The following is a 19,615-nucleotide window of genomic DNA, read 5'->3' on the forward strand; positions in this document are numbered from 1 at the left end:
CACCTGGTGTGAGGGTTGTGCCTTGGTCTGCCTGAGTGTTCGTGGCAACCGGGTCTGGGGGTTTAAGATTTTGGCATCTGCCTGATAGATCCCGATGGCTGCCTGGTGGGGTCTGGGTCCCTGGGCTCTGCTGGGTCCCGGGTCACTGGGTCCCGGGCTCAGCCGGCTAGGGGGTGGGAGGCTGTGGGCGGGCCTGAGGGCTTGCTGATGATGTCTCCCGGGACTCTGCCGGCTGCTGGTTGTGGCCCCCCGGGGCGATCCTCTGTGCCTCTCGAGGGGGGCAGGGGCCTTTCTGGTTGCAGTCTCCTTGGGGTTCCTGTGTTCTGGGGCAGCGCCTGGATCTCTGAGACTTGGAGCTCCCCCCATCTCCTGCGCATCTTTGGGGGGGGGGGGGGGGGGGGGCGGATCTGTGGTCCCTCACACTCTCTGTTGGACGCTCCTACAGAGAAACCTTACATAAACAAGCGCGTGTACACACACAGGTGCTCACATGGTGCTCTCAAAAGTATGGGCTTGGGCACGTTCAACACAGGTCTTAAGACTATGGTGGGCACTTCATGCACTGTGATTTATTATTGTGATTCTTCAGTTAAGCAATGTTGATTATATATTTCCTCATCAAGTTGACGCAGTGATAGCTTGATCTTGTTGTATTGTTGTTGTGTCCCATTTTTTTTGCCCTTTTTTTTTTGTTGTTGTCTTTTTCTGCAGGTCTGGAAGCAGACTCTTGTTCATTATGGTTTATTTTTGTGGAACCCCCCCCCTCTCCCCACCTTTTCTTTTCCTTTCTCTTTCACCTCTGTCTCCGTGTCTGGTCGGAATTACAAAGCATTCAACAACAATAACAATAAAGTTTTAAGTATCAGGCGTGACATTAAAAGCAGATGCTTTAATGCTCCACCTGAGAGTAAATCTGTAAGGTTTGTTACCAGCATTCAGACATCAATTCTGCTTGCTTCACAGCCAGACAGGACACGGTAAAAAAAAAAAAAAAAAAAAAGGATTGTATTGCGGTTGTGATTGGGGCGCCTGCAGCTGCAGGGGGTGCCAACTTGCTGTTTCCAATCCAGACACTGTCATATGACAGATAGAATAGAAAACCTCGGCGCGGCGCAGATTTCTTTCTTTTTTTATTTTTACTCAACGCTTGTGCGCCCCTTTGTGTCATGAATAAATGCCGCCCCGGTCAACTGCCCTGTCTGCCCGTGCCTAAAACCGCTACTGGTTGTCATACAGATACGACTGAGTTTGGAAGGAATGTAGTGGTTGGTGATAATTTGGGTGTGAAAGGTCCAACAATTTTGAGTTCACTTCCCTTTTTTGACATTGTTTCAGGATTTATTGTTGAGTCAATGCATTGCATTAATTCAGGGGTCATGAGACAGCTGTCTAACCTTTGGTTTGACAGTTCTTATCACAAAGAGCCTTGGTATATAGGTACAAAAATAAATGAAATTGATAGAAAGATTAAATATTTTCAACCTCCATCTAAAATCACTCGGTTGCCAAGGTCGCTTCTTACCAGGGCTTACTGGAAAGCCTCAGAGTGGCAAGCTTGTCTCTTGTTTTATGCCCCTATGGCTTTGAAATCTATTCTTCCTGGTTGATTTTTTGCACACTTTCTTCTCTTGTGCCAAGCAATTTATGTGTTACAAACAGAATACATTTCACAGTTAGAGCTTTTTTATGCATCTCAATACCGGAATTAATTTTTGTGTGATTTTGAAACATTATATGGTAAATTGCATGTGACAAACAATGCTCACATTCTTCTTCCTCTCAGTGACAGTGTAAGAAACTGGGGGCCTTTGTGGTGCTACAGTGCATACAGTTTTGAAGGTTGCAATGGGTTTCTGTTAAAACTATACAATGGTACCCAATCTGTACCATTATAGATAGTAACATCTTTTCTTTTACTTTAACATGTGGAGAATATTGGGGAGATTGTGATGAAAAATTCCCGACTAGCAGTAAAGCAGCTGTTCTATTCTATGATACAGAGCTATAGTATAAATAAACGTTCAAGAAGAGTGGACGGTACGGAGCATTTTGGTCAAGGTTGTTCTAGACCACTCAATCTTTCTGAAAGAAATGCTGTTGAGAAACAACTTGGTCACTGTGTAAGAGATCAAGCGATGTTTTAGCACAAAGCAACACACAACTTTCAACTGTTTTTGAGTATTCATTACAGAATGAAACTTAAACGAGATAACAGTTTGGTCAGGATATCTGATGGCAGTATTTGCCAAATTGCCTCATTTGTCGGTGTCACAAGTCATGATGGTACTGAACATGTATTGTGTTTAGTAAAAAAAAAAGTGTGTCAAAACCAGCGTTGTTCCTTACAGGCTGCTATGGACAGTCTAAGTGCCAGATTAAACATGTTATTTCCGTGCCACGCACATTTACTGAGTTGTTTGCTTTAGATATGGGGCAACTGTCTGACAAATGTGTTGTATATAAAAAAGATAATAGTTATATAATTTGTTTGCTAGCCAATAGCTTAGAACGAGATTAATGTGCAAGCTCTGTGCTACCCAGATTTCATGCTAGCTTTTCACTAATTTAGAAATGTTTAAAAAGTTCTGAATCCATCAAAATCTGCTTTCTATGGACAGAGCACTCTTGTCCACATCATAATCTTAAAGTCTTTGTAATACTAAATTATAACTTTTATTGCTGCCTAAGGAATATTTTTGTCCTATTTTTATTGTACTTATTTAAGTATTATATGGTGTCTTGTGTGTGTAGTGGTGTTAATGGTTGTGTACATTTTTCAAAGGTTTGAGTATCTTAACTATTTTACTGCTAAACTGAATATATAGGGATTTATTATTTATTTATTTAATATATGTCTCTATTTATTCACTGCATTAACTTGATTATTTTATAGTTTTTCTATGAAAATAAATTATTATGTAAATTATACTACTTTGTGGTTTATTGTAATAATACATATACATTTATAGTTTGTTCTGTTATAAACATGTGTTATACAAGTTTTCCCATGTGTTCCACATGTCTTTTCTCATGTTTCTCATATGCTTTTTCAGATGTGTTACACATGTGCTTTCACGTGTTTTCAACAGGCCTTTTCATGTGTGTTCCAAGTGTACTTTCACCTGTGTTTGACCTGTGTTTTTCATGTAGTTTCCATATGTGTTTTTACATGTACTCCACACGTGTTTTCACGTGTATTCCACATGCCTTTTCATGTGTGTTCTGTTAGATATTTTATATGCGCCACCTGAAATAACACACCTTACACAATTAGAAACAGAGGGGAGAGAGAGAAGGCCCAAGTTTGCCATCGTCTCTCTCCCATATTACCTTTCCTCTTTTACCTTAAAGAAAGTCAAAGCACATACAGATAATTTGGTAAATCGTAACAAACCTCAAAATACATTACAAAGCTCCCTTTGCAACGGGTGAGGGAAAGGCACAGAGACACACTGAAGTCAGAAGCCATGATTCCTCTCACAAAGAGCCGAAGCTTGTGGAGAGCTTTTATTTGAACATACACACCCACAAATAGAGTGAAACCCCTGTCTGACCAGTTTGCTTCAACTAATGGAAAAACACCTCGAGCCGAAAGGAGTTTTCTGAAAACACCCAAACGTAAAAACAAGTAACTAGGTCAGGGTTTTTCCTAACACATTTAAGCAGCAAGGGTGAGTGAACTCTGCTTGATCAAAAGGAAGATTTAACAGAATATCAGGGAACCAGAGAGATTCAAATGATGACAACCGTTATTTTGGAATGCCCAATCTGTAGTTTTGTATGCAATCAGGCACTACAGCCTTATATATATATATATATATATATATATATATATATATATATATATATATATATATATATATATATATATATATATATACCCGGGGTTTTAGGTTGTCACCAGTGTTGGACAAGTTACTTCAAAACTGTAATGCATTATTTATTACTTGTTACCCTCATTTTAAAGTAATTCATTACATTACAATATTACTGATTTTAAAATGTAAGGCATTACACTACTTTTGCATTACTTTAAGTTACTTTCACCAATACAACTTCAATATGAATCTGGTCATGTGACGCTCAGTGAGCTCATGCCATATATGTGGAAAGTGATGTGGTTTCTGAGCTAGGATTGTTGTTAAAAGCAGTCAGATATAATAACAGTGCTTTAAAATGATTGTTTATTAAATAAAAGCAACAACAATCTGTACTCTCAGCAAGCTGCCATCTTATAGGGCCATCTGAGCAGGGAGTGACGTGGTGGGAGCTCCAAGCCTATTTTGCCTTGGTCCCCAAATGCCTTGATACGGCCCTGGATGTGGGACTGACTTCTGGGGTGATCTGATTCTATCACATGTATAAATATTAAATGCTTACATATTATTGCTTTTCACTGGTAAAAATGTGTATTGGGGATAAATCTACCTATTTTTTTTCTTTTCAAGCACTTTGTTTTGTTTTCTTGATTTTATGTGAATAATATCCTGCCCTTTCTCTCTCTAACCTTCCTGCATGCTACATGTTTTCTCCGTCTTCCAGAAAAACTGTAAACTAGATTTCTTACTTTCTAACTAATCAGCCAAAGGGATCTACCGAACGAAAAAAAAAAAAAAAAAAGCTTCGCGCTGCGCTCCGGCAGCAATGAGTTGAAATCACCGGCGCACAGATTATGAACTCAGCTGAAAAGTACATGAAGTACCAGAGAATATGGGCGGATATAAACAATCGCAAACGAATTACTTTGTTTTGGTGGAGCGATTTTGTGAATATAACAGCGGCCGCACGCAGGACGCAGCTGGAGTATTTGAGCCGTCACCGCTGCGTCCTCTCTGCTCATAGAATGCCCGCAAAGCTGAGTCCATAAATGAGGTCATATATGTGGATACTGGATCTTTTCTCAGGCTTCCCTCAATTTGAATTTTTAGGAAACCCGCATCTTGATTCTGGGTTTAAAAATGCGTTGTAATTACCGCGTTACTGACAATTGTACCGAGTAAATATTACCATTTTCTTTCCCTGTAATGCCTTACATTACCACATTACAGCAAAAAGCAATGCATTACAGTAGTTAATTACTTTTGTACCGCATTACTCCCAACACTGGTTGTCACCCCCTGAAATCTAGATGTGTAGTTTGGAAACTTCACACTCCCAAAAAGTAAAAGTAAAGATAAACCCATTTAAACCAAGCTTTTCATCCATATTCATAACAGATTCCCTGAGACACAAGAATATATCTCAGATGGTCCTACTGGAGAATTTTACCAATATGTATCATAAAAGTTGCTCACTTCTCCAAAGAAAATGACAAATGTTACAATTACACCATATTTACATAGTCTAACCAATGAAACAAAACAGGTTGCTGAGCTAAGGTTTGCATTCCATGAAGGAACAGCCTTACCAAGTGAAAACAAAGACCATCCCAAACCACATTCTTAAACTAACGCCAGTAGGAGAAGGCATCTGTGGACATAGATCAGGCCTCACAGCTAGGTCGGCTCCTCTGTGTTTGGAAACCCCTGCCTCTTTTGGGGACCCTTATTGGGGTCTCTGTTATCTGGGCCATCTGACTGGGAAGGACAGTCACATGACATGTGACCTTGACCTCCACAAGTCCAACAAACGAGTGGCTGTGAGTGGTCTAGTGAGGACCACTGTCTCTGATTGCTGTTACAACCACCCCTCTGGAGATTAAACTTCCCTCTGTAGCTACCCTGCTGGTGATAAACAGCTTCCTCCTCAGATTCATCTTTTTTCCACACACACTTACACACACACACAACTGAACACACCGTCTCAGAATTTTAGTTTCCTTTTTCCAGTACCTCTAGATTCATACTGTCTCATACATGCACAGACAGACAGAGAAACAGACAGACAGAGCCGGCTTAAAACTTCAGAATTGCAGCCACACAATCATACTTAGAACAGAATCTGCAGGATTCACACACTCAAAAACCCAGATACGCACACACACACCGATGCTCAGAACTGCAGTTGAGCCTTACACACACTCAACATTCCTTGAAGTCCTGAGGCACGCATACCACAGAAACACAATGAGTCAGCAGACAGCCGGGGTTTTTCCTGTTACACAGACCACAGAACGACAAGGGGTGAATTTAGAACGGTTTGGTTTCCTTTAGCCAATTATAACGATGATTAACTTGGGTACCTTTCTGCACCATGAAATATTTAACAATACAATCGTCAGTGAGTTTTACATAGTGATTGCACATCCAACCCTATTACGACCCAACCCATCTCTCTCATTCTCTATTCGCTGTGGGGTGCCTGTGTACGCTTGCACCAACTGGATTACAACCTCCCTCGCGTTCCTCTTCTCTCAAATTACTATCCGCTTTAATGTGGCTACACATCACTCTCATTGCAGTGCCACATGCAGGTTGCCATCCTTCCTGTCGGCAGCTGAGACCGTGTGTGTCTATGCCAACTGCGGTTGGCCGCTTTAACGCAGCGCTGGTTTACCTGAGGCAAACGGAGTCCAGGATAAAGTTCAGCAGCTCTCAATTTAGCCATCAGCCGAGGCCCGAAACGTCTTTCGAGCGTGGATGGCAAAAAATCACTACCAGCGTAAACCACACTGACAATTAGTTATAAAATTAAAGGGTGCAACTTAATTTAGGTACTCACTTGGCATTCCTCGTCCCGGTAGAGCGAGAGCCGTAGGTGGAAGCTCGCCTGCGGAGCAGCCGGCCGGAGAACAATTCAGCTGACCGGACTTTGATGAGGAAGTGGCCATGCAGCTCCCCGAAGGCGATCCCCCACCGGAGGGCATCTGCTATCCCGGGTTTCGGCACCATTAACTGTTAGATATTTTATAAGCGCCACCTGAAATAACACACCTTACACCTTACACAATTAGAAACAGAGGGGAGAGAGAGAACACGTTGAACAAGGAGATCAGAGCTGCTAAAATTAAGTATGCAGCAAAGCTGAAAAAACCAGTTTACAGCCAACAACCACACATTATTGTGGAGAAACATTCAGCAAATTACCAACTACAGGAGACCATCCTCCATTTCTGATGCTAATCATGGCCTTGCTGAGGAGCTAAATGGCTTTTATTGTCGCTTTGAGGAAAGGAATGTCACACCCCTCCTCCACTCCAGCATAGCGGCAGCCGCCACCCCTCACCTGGACACTCTTACTCCTCTTTCCTCTAAATCACAAGCTGTGTTCCTTGTGAAGGAAGAGGATGTCTGCAACATCTTTAGGAGACAGAACGTACGGAAGGCACCAGGCCCAGATGGAGTAACTCCTTCCTGCCTCAGGACCTGTGCTGTCCAACTAGCACCTGTCTTCACAACGATATTCAACAGATCGCTGGAGCTGTGTGAGGTTCCATCATGCTTCAAAAGCTCAACTATAATCCCAGTACCGAAGAAGTCCTCCCCTACCGAACTGAATGACTACAGACCCGTGGCTTTGACATCAGTAGTCATGAAGTCCTTTGAGCGCTTGGTGCTGTCCCATCTTAAAAGCACCACAGGCCACCAGCTGGATCCCCTGCAGTTTGCCTATAGGGCAAACAGGTCAGTGGATGATGCGATTAACATGGGGCTGCACTTCATCCTGGAACATCTTGATCAACCAAGGACCTACGCAAGGATATTGTTTGTGGATTTTAGCTCTGCTTTTAACACCGTTATACCAGAAATCCTCACCTCAAAGCTTTCTCAGCTCACTGTTTCCCCTGCTATGTGTCAGTGGATTTCCAGCTTCCTGACAAATAGGAGCCAGCATGTGCGGTTGAACAATGTTACGTCTGGCACAAGGCTGATCAGCACCGGTACACCACAGGGGTGTGTCCTTTCTCCACTGCTCTTTTCATTGTACACCAATGACTGCACCTCTAATGACTCAGCTGTAAAAATCCTGAAATTTGCAGATGACACCACTGTCATTGGGCTCATCCAGGATGGTGATGAGTCTGCTTATCAGCGAGAAGTTGAGAGGCTGGTGGTCTGGTGTAGTCAGCACAATCTTGAGCTTAACACCCTTAAGACTGTGGAGATGGTCGTGGATTTTAGGAAGCTTCCCACAGTGCTGCCCCCCCCTCACAATATCCAACAGCCCATTCAAGTTCTTGGGAACTATCATTTCCAGGGATCTGAAGTGGGAGACAAACATCAACTCCATCGTCAAAAAGGCTCAGCAGAGGATGTATTTCTTACGGCAACTAAGGAAGTATGGCCTACCACAAGAGCTGCTGATCATCTTCTACACTGCTGCAGTCGAATCCATACTTTGCTCATCCATCACTGTCTGGTTTGGGTCAGCCACAAAAATGGACAAATGCAGACTACAGCGTATTATTAAAACAGCAGGAAAAATCATTGGTGCCCAACTGCCCTCTGTCCAGGAACTGTACATCAGCAGGACCAGGAAAAAGGCAGAGAATATTGTCCAAGATGCCATACATCCTGCATCTACTCTCTTCCATCTCCTCCCATCTGGCAGACGCTACAGATCACTGTACACAAAAACTACCAGACACAAGAACAGTTTCTTTCCTTCAGCCATTTCTCTCCTGAATCTGTAGATCCTTTTACCATCCTTTTATTATAGTTTTTAATACTTAATCAGTATGCTTATGGATGTGTGTGTGTGTGTGTGTGTGTGCGTGAGTGTGTGTTTGTGCGTGCGTGTGTGTGTGTATGTATATATGTGTGTGTGTAAATGAACATGTGTGTGGGTATACATGTTCTTATGTGTTTTTAGGTATTTTTATTCTTCATTCATTATGGTTGTTGTATGTTTTAGAGAGCGAACATCTACCGAAGACAAATTCCTTGTAAATGTAATTTTACTTGGCCAATAAATCTGAATCTGAATCTGATCTGATCTGAAGGCCCAAACCCCCTCCAGAGTTTGCCATCGTCTCTCTCCCATATTTCCTTTCCTCTTTTACCTTAAAGAAAGTCAAAGCACATATAGATAATTTGGTAAATTGTAACAAACCTCAAAATACATTACAAAGCTCCCTTTGCAACGGGTGAGGGAAAGGCACAGAGACACACTGAAGTCAGAAGCCATGATTCCTCTCACAAAGAGCCGAAGCTTGTGGAGAGCTTTTATTTGAGCATACACACCCACAAATAGAGTGAAACCCCTGTCTGACCAGTTTGCTTCAACTAATGGAAAAACACCTCGAGCCGAAAGGAGTTTTCTGAAAACACCCAAACGTAAAAACAAGTAACTAGGTCAGGGTTTTTCCTAACACATTTAAGCAGCAAGGGTGAGTGAACTCTGCTTGATAGGTTTTTCCTAACAAATCCCTGTTTAAGGGTGAGGTAACTCTTCACATAGACAAAGGAAAAGATTTCACAACAAAGATGAACAATTAAAAAATACCTATCATGTTCTGTATGTGCTTTCACCTGTGATTCACATGAGTTTTCATATGCGTTCTCCATGTCTTTTCTTTTTGTTTTGCATTTGTGTTTATCACATGTTTTTTATATGTGAAATACATAGAAAAAACACGGGACTTATGTTTGATTCTTCACATCTGAAACTGGTGGCTGATTCACATGTGTACCACAAGTGAAAACATATTGGCACATGTTTTGCACATGGGATCACATGTTATCTCGTGTGAAAAACATGTTTTTCCCCTAAGGGCTGCTATCAACATACTGGTACAAAGATATCATGTTCCTTTTTTATTTATTTATTTGTTGCCTTTTTTTATTTTTGCTTGTTGGTTATTTATTATTGTTTCTTCTGTCTCCAATTATGTTACTTCTATTTTATTTGTGTCCCTCGGGTATGCCACAATGCTACTCAGTGCATGATACAGCATGTGTAATGAAGACAATTCTATATGTGATTTATGTGAAACAAATAAAAATTAAGTTAAAATAAATAAATAATTACCATGAAATACATATAAATGTTTTTTTTATTAATTTGTATTGAAAAATTTTATGCAAGTAACTTGTATAAGCACAAATATTATATAAGGAAACCGAGACTTTGGAGTCAGATCAAACTGTAAAAATGTCTTTACCTTACTAGTCAAAATAAGAACTATGACCAAGTGTGTGTGTGTGTGTGTGTAAAATTTTCCATTCAGTGAATGGGGAGATTACAGTGTGATAAACAATGGCGTTGCAAAAGTTCGCAAAAAACGCCGCACAAGTGGTACTCAAAAATATTTGACAAGGTTGGCAGGTCTGCTGCTGCATTAGCAGACAAAGATGTTTTACTTCATCCTCACTCCACGAAGGACCGTTTAGATCTTCGTGGTGATAGAAGTGGCAACCGTTGGATGGACCAGCCTGGTGACCATCACAGGAAGAGTGGGAATCATGGCTTGGTGTTCATGTCAAATGACCTAGCTGACCTAGCCGGGGGGCAAAGTTTGGGCTGGTGGTTCTCCATTTCCTGTCATAAACTCTTCTCCCTCTTGTGTAGAAGCTGAGAGTGCACGGTCACTGGTGGGCCATCCTGTCTGTAGTCACCGTCGTCATAAAACTCCACGAGGTTACTCAGCTGCTCTTCTACAACAACCACAAATGGAAGCTAGGGCTGCAAGGATTAACTGGTTTGACCATTAACCACAGTGTGAAACGCTGCGGTTAACCCACCGTAAAGACGTCTCCAACACCGCAAATAAAAAAACATTAGTGGACCAAAGCCAAGTGAAACCTAACCAGCATCAACAACACAGGGACCGCTCCGTTTCAGCCTAGGAAGTCCTCGAGTCTCCTGTGTGGGATAGTTTAGACTCCAAAGCTGCAGATCTGGCAGATAAAAAGTTGTGACACTCCCAACTTGTTATCATCTCTCACATCATCACGCAGCCAGATTAGCTCCACTTGACTCAGATTACGTTTATTATGAACATATTTAACAGTAATATTAGAACAATCCAGAAAACTACAGTTCATATTGTGTTCTTCTACGTTTCCCCTGTACCTGTCTACAACAAACTGTACGACAAGCCATTTTAAATATTTAATCAACAACATCTCTCTGTAATTCCTTTTCTACAAATCACTGACATAATTTATCTTTGTCCAAATCTAATTCTTACTGAAAAAATCAGAAAAAAGCACAAACAAGTAGAAATTACATTAAAGTAATCAATAATATTCATAATAACTGCACTAGCAGGAGTTTAGCATCTTAACTCATGAAGGAGTCTCCATCCTTCAGTGCTAACCCTGACCAGCTGTCAGTTAAACCTTTTTGTCTTTTTACAGAATCTCAAAAAGGCTTTTAGGCAAATATAATTAAAGGTGTGGTTCACTGAAAAAACATTTTTAATGAGTATTTCTGATCCTAACTGGTCACTCTGAGTGTTTCATGCAGGCTAAACATGAAAATAGTCTCCTACACCTATCTCCTGCAGTAGCTTCTGATAGAAAACAGACGGTGAAACTCTAGGATTAGAAAATCCTGACAGATCTACGTCACTAACATTCATGGACTCACCCGTCTGGATTCACGACGGGGAAGGCTGTTGTTGGTTTAGCGTCCAGGAAAGAGCAGGGAATGTCTCAGCTAGTAGAAGCTAACTGTTAGCATTAGCAACTCCATCACACAGCAGAACTCCTTCAGGTTTGTGTTATTGGTGGAGATAAAACGCCAGCATTGCAGAGCAGTAGTAGAGTGAATTTTTCTAAGTAAAATCTCTGAAAAGGAACAACAGATATTTCGGGGGTTAAAACCCTTCATAGAAGGTGTGTGTGATTAATGTGTGTGTTAATACGGATGTGAAATCACTTCATGCAAAATAATTGTGGTAATCATTGAACGGTGATTAGTCTCAGAATATAGTCGCACCACCAACAGCCCTAATTAGGCATTAATAAACAAAGGATCCCTGTATTTATAAAGAAATGTTTTTATTGTGCTTGTGAAGAACCTTGTGAATTTTATTCCTATATAAACTTCTGCTTACTCCAACAAAATATTCTCAGGTACAATAAAAAGTGTATAAAAAAGGTCAGTCAGACTAAAAGGTCTCAGAATAAAAAGGCCTAAAGAAAAACTCAGTCACAAATTAAATGCTTTCATAGAAACTCAGCGCCACAATTGCTGCCATGACTCCTTTTTTTCCTTTCACAGAACAGCAAGGGACTTCGAAATAATTAATTCATTGTTGGTAAATGGTATCAGTCTGGAAATTCTGTGAAACATGAGATTTCTCACTTTAATCCCATGTATATTCAATACCATCTACACATATGCTAATAAAATCCAAACAATTCAAGTGATGAAAGACAGACTAGAGAAACTGATGACTAATTATGCTTTGGGGAATTATTGCAGAATAGGCTGCAGGGGCATTTGGGGTGAGTTTGTTGTCACACATACCCATCGTCTAACATACTTCCATCCAGCAAAGAAAAGCACTCGAAGAAACAGAGAATGACACGGCACATACACAATTAAAAATGTACAAATAAAGTCAGCTAACATAAAAACACCATGACAAGTATTTGGACTGAAAAGAGGTCATTATCACAACAAAGCTGAATGAAAGAAGCTTCTCACCTCCTGCTCCAGGTCCATGGCACACAGTTTGGCAGCCTGTGCCTTGGCGTCTACCATGACATTAAACATGGTGCAGATGGACTGTGGCACACGGAAGTCTGTGGTCCGACTGCTCCTCTGAAGTTTAGCTTCAAACGCAGCTCGTGTCCTTTCAAAACAAACATGTCCAAAAGTAAAGCCATTTTAAAAGAACGTTAATCTAAAATCACATTCTCAATTTAATGAAGATTAAAGGTGAACTATGTAAGAATTAAGTAACAGTGACATCCTGTGGTCAGCCTTGGTTACTGCAGTTTCAGTTTCTGTGGGTTGCCATGTGGTGATAGGAAATTGAAGTTTATATGTTTTAACAACCAAGAAATACTGACTGTGATTCCGTTATTATAAACTACTTAAATAAACAATAAACATTATCATACCAAGTTTATTTCTTTAGCACATGTTAAAACAGCATGACAGCTGACCATAGTGATGAGCAAAGATAAAATAAGAAAAAAGAACAGCATAAAAAAATCACACAGTGAAATACAATTATAAAATAAGTGTTTAAATCAAGATTATATAATATAATCATATATAATACTGTAATATATGATATAGTAATATGTAATATAGTAATAAAGTAATATAAAATATAGTCATACATATTAGTCACACATATATAGTAATTTATAATATTTTCATATATAACATGGTCATATATATTATAGTCATTTACAATATACTCATATACAATATAGTCATATATAATATAGTCATATATATCATATAAAATATAGTCATAAATAACATAGCAATATATATTATAGTAATATATAATTTAGTAATATATATTATAGTCATATACAATTTTGTCATATACAATATAGTCATATACAATATAGTCATGTATAATATAGTCATATATATCATATAAAATATAGTCATATATAACATAGCAATATATATTATAGTAATATATAATTTAGTAATATATATTATAGTCATATACAATTTAGTCATATACAATATAGTCATATACAATATAGTGTAACGTGAGGAAATATGGGTTTTTCTGTGTCAAAGGTTGTATTTGCCCGGCTGGGTCAAGAGCTGGGTCGCTTAGAACTTTCACCCACAGATTAAGACCTGAAAGCCAGCAAGTCTGGGAGAAACCACAACATCTAACACCTGCAGTGCCAGAAGATGGAGTTCTCATGAAATCTAGTCATAACAAAACAAAGTCTTAAACTTCCTTTTCATTATATTCAGTGTTGAATAATCATTTTATCATTTTGCTCATTATAAATGTGTTTTAATCAAATGAATGATTATTATGCTTTGGGTAATCCTAATGAACTATAATGAATCAATACTTAAATAATGTTTGAAGATGTTATAATGACCTTCACACACACACACACTCTCACAGTAAACTCCCAAAACACATTTGCTCTGACGCACAAGTTTGCTTTGGGAAGAGAACTGGGTTTTTGGTAAGTCATTCAGTTCGAGTTTGACAACGAGAGAGAGCGGACGTGCTGGACAAACACCACGGGGAAGGGAGCTGCCGGCTCCTGTCCCCCCCCCCCCCCCCACGTTATTCCTGTCAAGCCAGACAGAATAGCTGAAATGCAACCGCTAACGCAGACTCGTCCAGAGTCTTTGATTTCTGAGTAATTTAAACTTAAGAAAGCGCATCTGCTAAACGCTTCATCAACGTGTACCGAGGTCAACTCTGGACCAGGTCGTCAGCACACCTTCGTCTTCTCTGCCAGCCAAGGTGTCCCCTGGATCTGAAAGGGGGTCCTCGTACGGTGAGGCAGTGCACGACAGATAGTGTTTGATGCATCTTTTCTAATAAGAACTAAGTTTAATTCAAACCATCATTGTTCACTCAGACACCTGTTTCTTCCTGAAGCAAAATCAGATACCTGCACACACGCATTCATATCACATCATTCTCAAATCTTCACACATTCAACACAAGGTCTATTTGTGCAAGCTTAAAATATCAACTGTTAAAGATTGTCCAACAAGGTTGCCAATGTTGATTAGTTTTCCTATGCTTGTCATTTCAAATCATTAGTTAAAATTAAAGAATTAAAATTCTTATTTTCAAACTTGTCTCTTCATTGAACTGAAACACAGACACACGGATATGATCGTCAGTTTATCGATGAAAACAACCTTTGAGTCTTCTTATTTCCATAAAATTTGGTTATTAATTTATTAAAAATTAATATCTCAAATTAATATGTAGAATGGTTCCTCTTTCATAAAAGAGCCATAAACCATTACATTAGAATAGTCATGTATAATCTAGTAATTTATATTATAGTCAAATATAATATAGTCATAGCTAAAATAGTCATGTAATATATAGTCATATATAACATTGTAATATATAATATAATATTATAAAATATTGTAATATATAATAGAGTCACATATAATATTGTAATATATCATGTAAACATATATAATATAGTAATACATAATATTCTAATATATAATATAGTCATATATTATATAATCATATATAATAATGTAATATATAATATTGTAATATATAATAATTTGTAATATTGTCATATATAATATAGTAATGATACGTGATCCGCACTTGTATAGCGCCTCTCAGAGTAAGGACTCCAAAGCGCTTTACAGTACAGTGTATCATTCATCCATTCACACACTGATGGTGATGAGCTACAATGTAGCCACAGCTGCCCTGGGGCGCACTGACAGAGGCGAGGCTGCCAAGCACAGGTGCCACCAGTCCCTCTGACCACCACGAGCAGGCAAGGTGGTTTAAGTGCCTTGCCCAAGGACACAACAGCAGAATTCTCTGTCCGGAGCCGGGATCGAACCTGCAACCTTCTGATTACTGGACAACCCGCTCAACCTGTGGAGCTACCGCAGCCCCAAATATATATATATGTGTATATATATATATATATATATATATATATATATATATATATATATATATATATATATATATATATATATAATTGATATATAATATAGTCATATATAATACAGTCATATATTGTATATTAATATATAATATAGTAATATATTATATAGTAATATATAATATAGTCATATATAATACAGTCATATGTAATCTAGTAATATGTAACACCAATAACTTCTGACCCCATTTCCACCAATCCTTTTATTGTGGTGGGAACGAACCCTGTATAAGTTCTGGGTAAATCAGCTGCCCCTCCCCTGTTTACCTGGCTGCTGTTTTCCCTGTGGTTGGCGTACTTGTCAGATATTGACAGATTTTACACGGCATACTAGCTGACAGCGTGCAATAACCCGGCCGATTCATTCATTTATACACCACCTCACAATCGACTCAACGGTGAGTTTTTTTGTTTGTTTTGTTTGGTCATAAATAATGAAAGTGCGGAGCCGCGGTCGCGCATTCCTGAATGCTGGTAAGCTAATGCTAGGCTAGTAACAGTAACTAAACCTACTAGTTGTATTCATCAAACCTTGTTGTTTTTGTTTATTCCACTTTGGCCGAACGTTAAATTAACGTATCAAGAGTTGAACGAGTGATTTGATTTTGGTAGTTTTGGTAGTTTTGTCAGTTTTGGTTACATTTCTGATTAAATGCCAAAACGGCCGATGCGACTTTTGCATTGAGTTAAACTCCGGTTAGATAATTGAACTTGTTGCGCAACACCTGTGATTATGTGAGAAGAATATGTTTGATTAACTTATTAGCTTTATTGCTGATGTACTTTGATGGGACCCATGATGATATTTTGTAATGGTATTTTGAATGATAGTCATTATAAGAGATGATATGATTTGTTTGGTTATTGGTTCATTGATTGTTGTATAACATATGACATCAATTATTTAATTATTATTTAATCTATTATTTAATTTATTTGTCATAGTAGTAGAACACTGTTTTATTTTCTTCTGTGAATGATCATTTATGTTTTTGACCTTGTTTAGGTCAGGTTTTTTTTTCCCCGTGATCAGCCCTGATCAGCGCGGGATGGCGAGCCACCCGACCACCGCTGTATTGCGGTAGGATTTGCAAACCTTTGGACTAAAACTGTTAACACATGACCTATCCCAGGCCCATGCTCCTAAGTTGAACTCATACTGGACTAAACCTCTCCCACCTCCTTTTGGGATTTAATAAGCTGTTTTGTATTGTCACCATAATTTTTTGTCTGTGTTTTATGTGGTTATAGTTTTTGTACATCTGTCTATATATTTTTCATACTATGCATAATATATATATATTGAGCTCTATTTTGGGTTCCTGTGTTTTATTCACACACTCAGGCTCCACAGTCGAAACCACTTCTGTTAGCTCACTGTCTGTGAAGTTGCGGTCAGGACACCTGGTCCTTTAACGTGTTACAAGTGGCGAGCCAGCCAGGAGCCTTTGCGTGTGAATATTTTGTGGTCATACATACAATTTTTCTGTTCTTATTTACTTTGTTTTTGCTGAAAATCAACAATGGATTTAGTTGCCCTTTCCGGCATAGATATATCGCAGTCTGTGATGATCACCGGTGTGTCCAACACAAAAGCTGATAACGAAATTCTTGACCACTTACGTACGTATGGTAATCTTAACCGTCATTTTTACCTAAATGATCCCACGAGTACATTCTTTAAAAACCTGATCGCTGAGTTTGTAGATACCACTGCGTTTACTACTTTAGAGCCATTACTGCCATACACCTACTGTTCTAAAACTGTTGCCGACAGTGTGTTCTTCGTCACCGCTTTGGCCTGTGAGTACGCCGCCACAGAGGACAGCAGCAGTTCCCCTCCCAACTACCTCAAGGAGCTCAAGCATATTGCTGATCGCAGTGGGCACCGGTTTGAGGATGTCTTGAAGACAGTAATGAGGCAGATTGGTCAACATTTGCATGAAGCAGGAGCAGATGATGATGGAAAAAGTGAACATGAATATGATGAGGAAGATGGAGTAAATGAGGAAAATGAAGTAGAGGAAGAAGAAGAAAGGGCACTGGAGTAGCAGAAATCATTTTCACCTTCTGCCAGACGGGTTTCTACTGACCAGCAGGGGCCACGACCTCGGCAAAGCCAGACTGGACCAGCTCCAAGAGTATCACTCACCGCCCATAGTCTCAACCCACCAGAAATACAAAGGGTTGTGGTTGAGCATGTGGTCCGAAACCAAGACATAAGCGCCACAACTTCACTACGTCTCCGTGCTTTTTCAGGAAGGGTTCCTAAGCCATGTAGTGAAGCAGATTTTGAATCATGGCGTTCCCAAATTGATCTACTGATTGCCGACCCCAGTTTGTCAGCTCTATACGTCACCAGACGTATTATAGAGAGCCTGTTGTCACCTGCTGCTGATTTGGTTAAAGGCCTAAGTTCCAACACATTGCCTTCAGTCGTACTAAGTGTACTTGACTCTGCTTTTGGAACAGTTCAAGATGGTGAGGAATTGTATGCTCAATACTTAAATATTCTTCAAAATCCAGGTGAGCGACCATCCGCTTATCTCCAAAGACTGCAGCTAACCCTCAGCACTGTTGTAAAGCAAGGAGGACTTGCAGCTGCTGACATGGATAAACATCTGCTAAAGCAGTTTTGTCGTGGGTGTTGGGATAACACTATATTAACCAAATTAGAACAGCAAAAGAACAACCCACCACCTTTCTCTGACTTATTGTTGTGGTTACGGACAGAAGAAGACAGACAAACTGCCAAGGAGTCACTTATGAGAAAACACATTGGTCTATCAAAACAAAAAGCCAACATCCAATCCCAAAGCACTTGTTCTTGTGGGCACTCTACAGCCAATGAAGAGCTAAAAGAAATTAAAAAACAACTCCAAACCCTCCAACATCAATGTCCCAACTTTTGTCCCGAAAAAATTCAACAGAGTCAAAGTTTAAGCCACGACAAAACAAGCCCAGTCACTCGTCACCTCAGGCAAATACCAAACCCAAGCCATGGTATTGTTTTAACTGTGGAGAAGATGGCCACATTTCTTCCACCTGCAACAACAGAGCAAACCCCAGTCTTGTTGAACAGAAAAAGAAACAATGACGGAAAAAACAGCAAGAATGGGATGCCAAAACGACTTCATCTTTAAACTAGAAGGAGCTTCTGCGGTGGGACACACAGGAGCTGAGTGCACTAACAGTCCCAGAAACCACAACACATTTTCAGTGCTGCCAAAAGGGCTTGTGGGGACCAAAAGCACAGGACAAATTCAAATCAATGGCATCCATTTCAACTGCCTTCTGGATTCTGGGTCTCAGGTTACTACCATCCCTTATTCCTTCTATAATACTTATCTTTCAGACCATCCAATCCAACCACTAAATGATTTGTTGGAAGTAGAAGGAGCTAATGGACAAGCCGTACCTTACCTGGGATATATCGAGATTACCATGGCATTCCCAGCCGATTTTCTTGGTTCATCCATTATTGTTGATACACTTGCTCTTGTCGTGCCTGACGTCCAGCAATCACACCCAACGATACTTGTTGGTACCAACACTCTGGATGTTGCTTACAGCAAACATTGTGATACCCGCTCTGACCAGTCATTCCTGCCAAATGGTTCTGGTTACATTGCAGTTTATAAAATCCTCCATTGTCGCCATGTCCAGAAGTCAAATGACCAGTATGCTCCTGTAATCTTGAAGTCAGACCAACCACATACCATTACTGCCGGGCAAACCACAGTCCTTACGGGATGCCTGGTCACAAGGCCATTCCACGGTGAGAAAGCAGTTATTCTGGAACACCCCACCTCCTCTTCTCTGCCTGATGGTATTCTAGTAAAAACCTGCCTTGTGGACTTACCTCAAATTCGGCCATGTTCTCTGCCTGTTGTAGTGAGCAATGAGTCAGGCCATGACATCCACATTCCATCTCGAGCCATCATTGCAGAAATCAGCACCTTTCAGGAAGTCATTCCCAAAGAGAAACACATCAACTATTCAGACCAGTCCACAGAGTCGTTACCTCCATCTCAACCACAATACAACTTTGGTGATTCCCCTTTACCTCCAGACTGGAAAGAACGCATTGTTCAAAAGCTCAACAGTATTCCTGAAGT

The 19,615-nt window shown here is 39.9% G+C and overlaps 1 protein-coding gene across 4 annotated transcripts in view; it reads right to left on the reverse strand.

The window, feature by feature from the left end:
- LOC107373568 (calcium-dependent secretion activator 1) overlaps window positions 1–19,615 on the reverse strand; it is a 603,181-nt gene that overhangs the window by 183,247 nt on the left and 400,319 nt on the right. For all 4 annotated transcript variants that reach the window (XR_011520070.1, XM_070549106.1, XM_070549105.1 and 1 more), the window contains one exon: window positions 12,538–12,685. Coding sequence is in view for 3 of the 4 variants with exons in the window: in XM_070549106.1 (XP_070405207.1) it covers window positions 12,538–12,685 (148 nt within the window). In the remaining variant the exon portion in view is untranslated. The remainder of the gene's footprint in view (window positions 1–12,537; window positions 12,686–19,615) is intronic.

The sequence above is a fragment of the Nothobranchius furzeri genome, chromosome 3 (assembly GCF_043380555.1).
Source record: "Nothobranchius furzeri strain GRZ-AD chromosome 3, NfurGRZ-RIMD1, whole genome shotgun sequence".
NCBI classification, from domain to species: domain Eukaryota; kingdom Metazoa; phylum Chordata; class Actinopteri; order Cyprinodontiformes; family Nothobranchiidae; genus Nothobranchius; species Nothobranchius furzeri.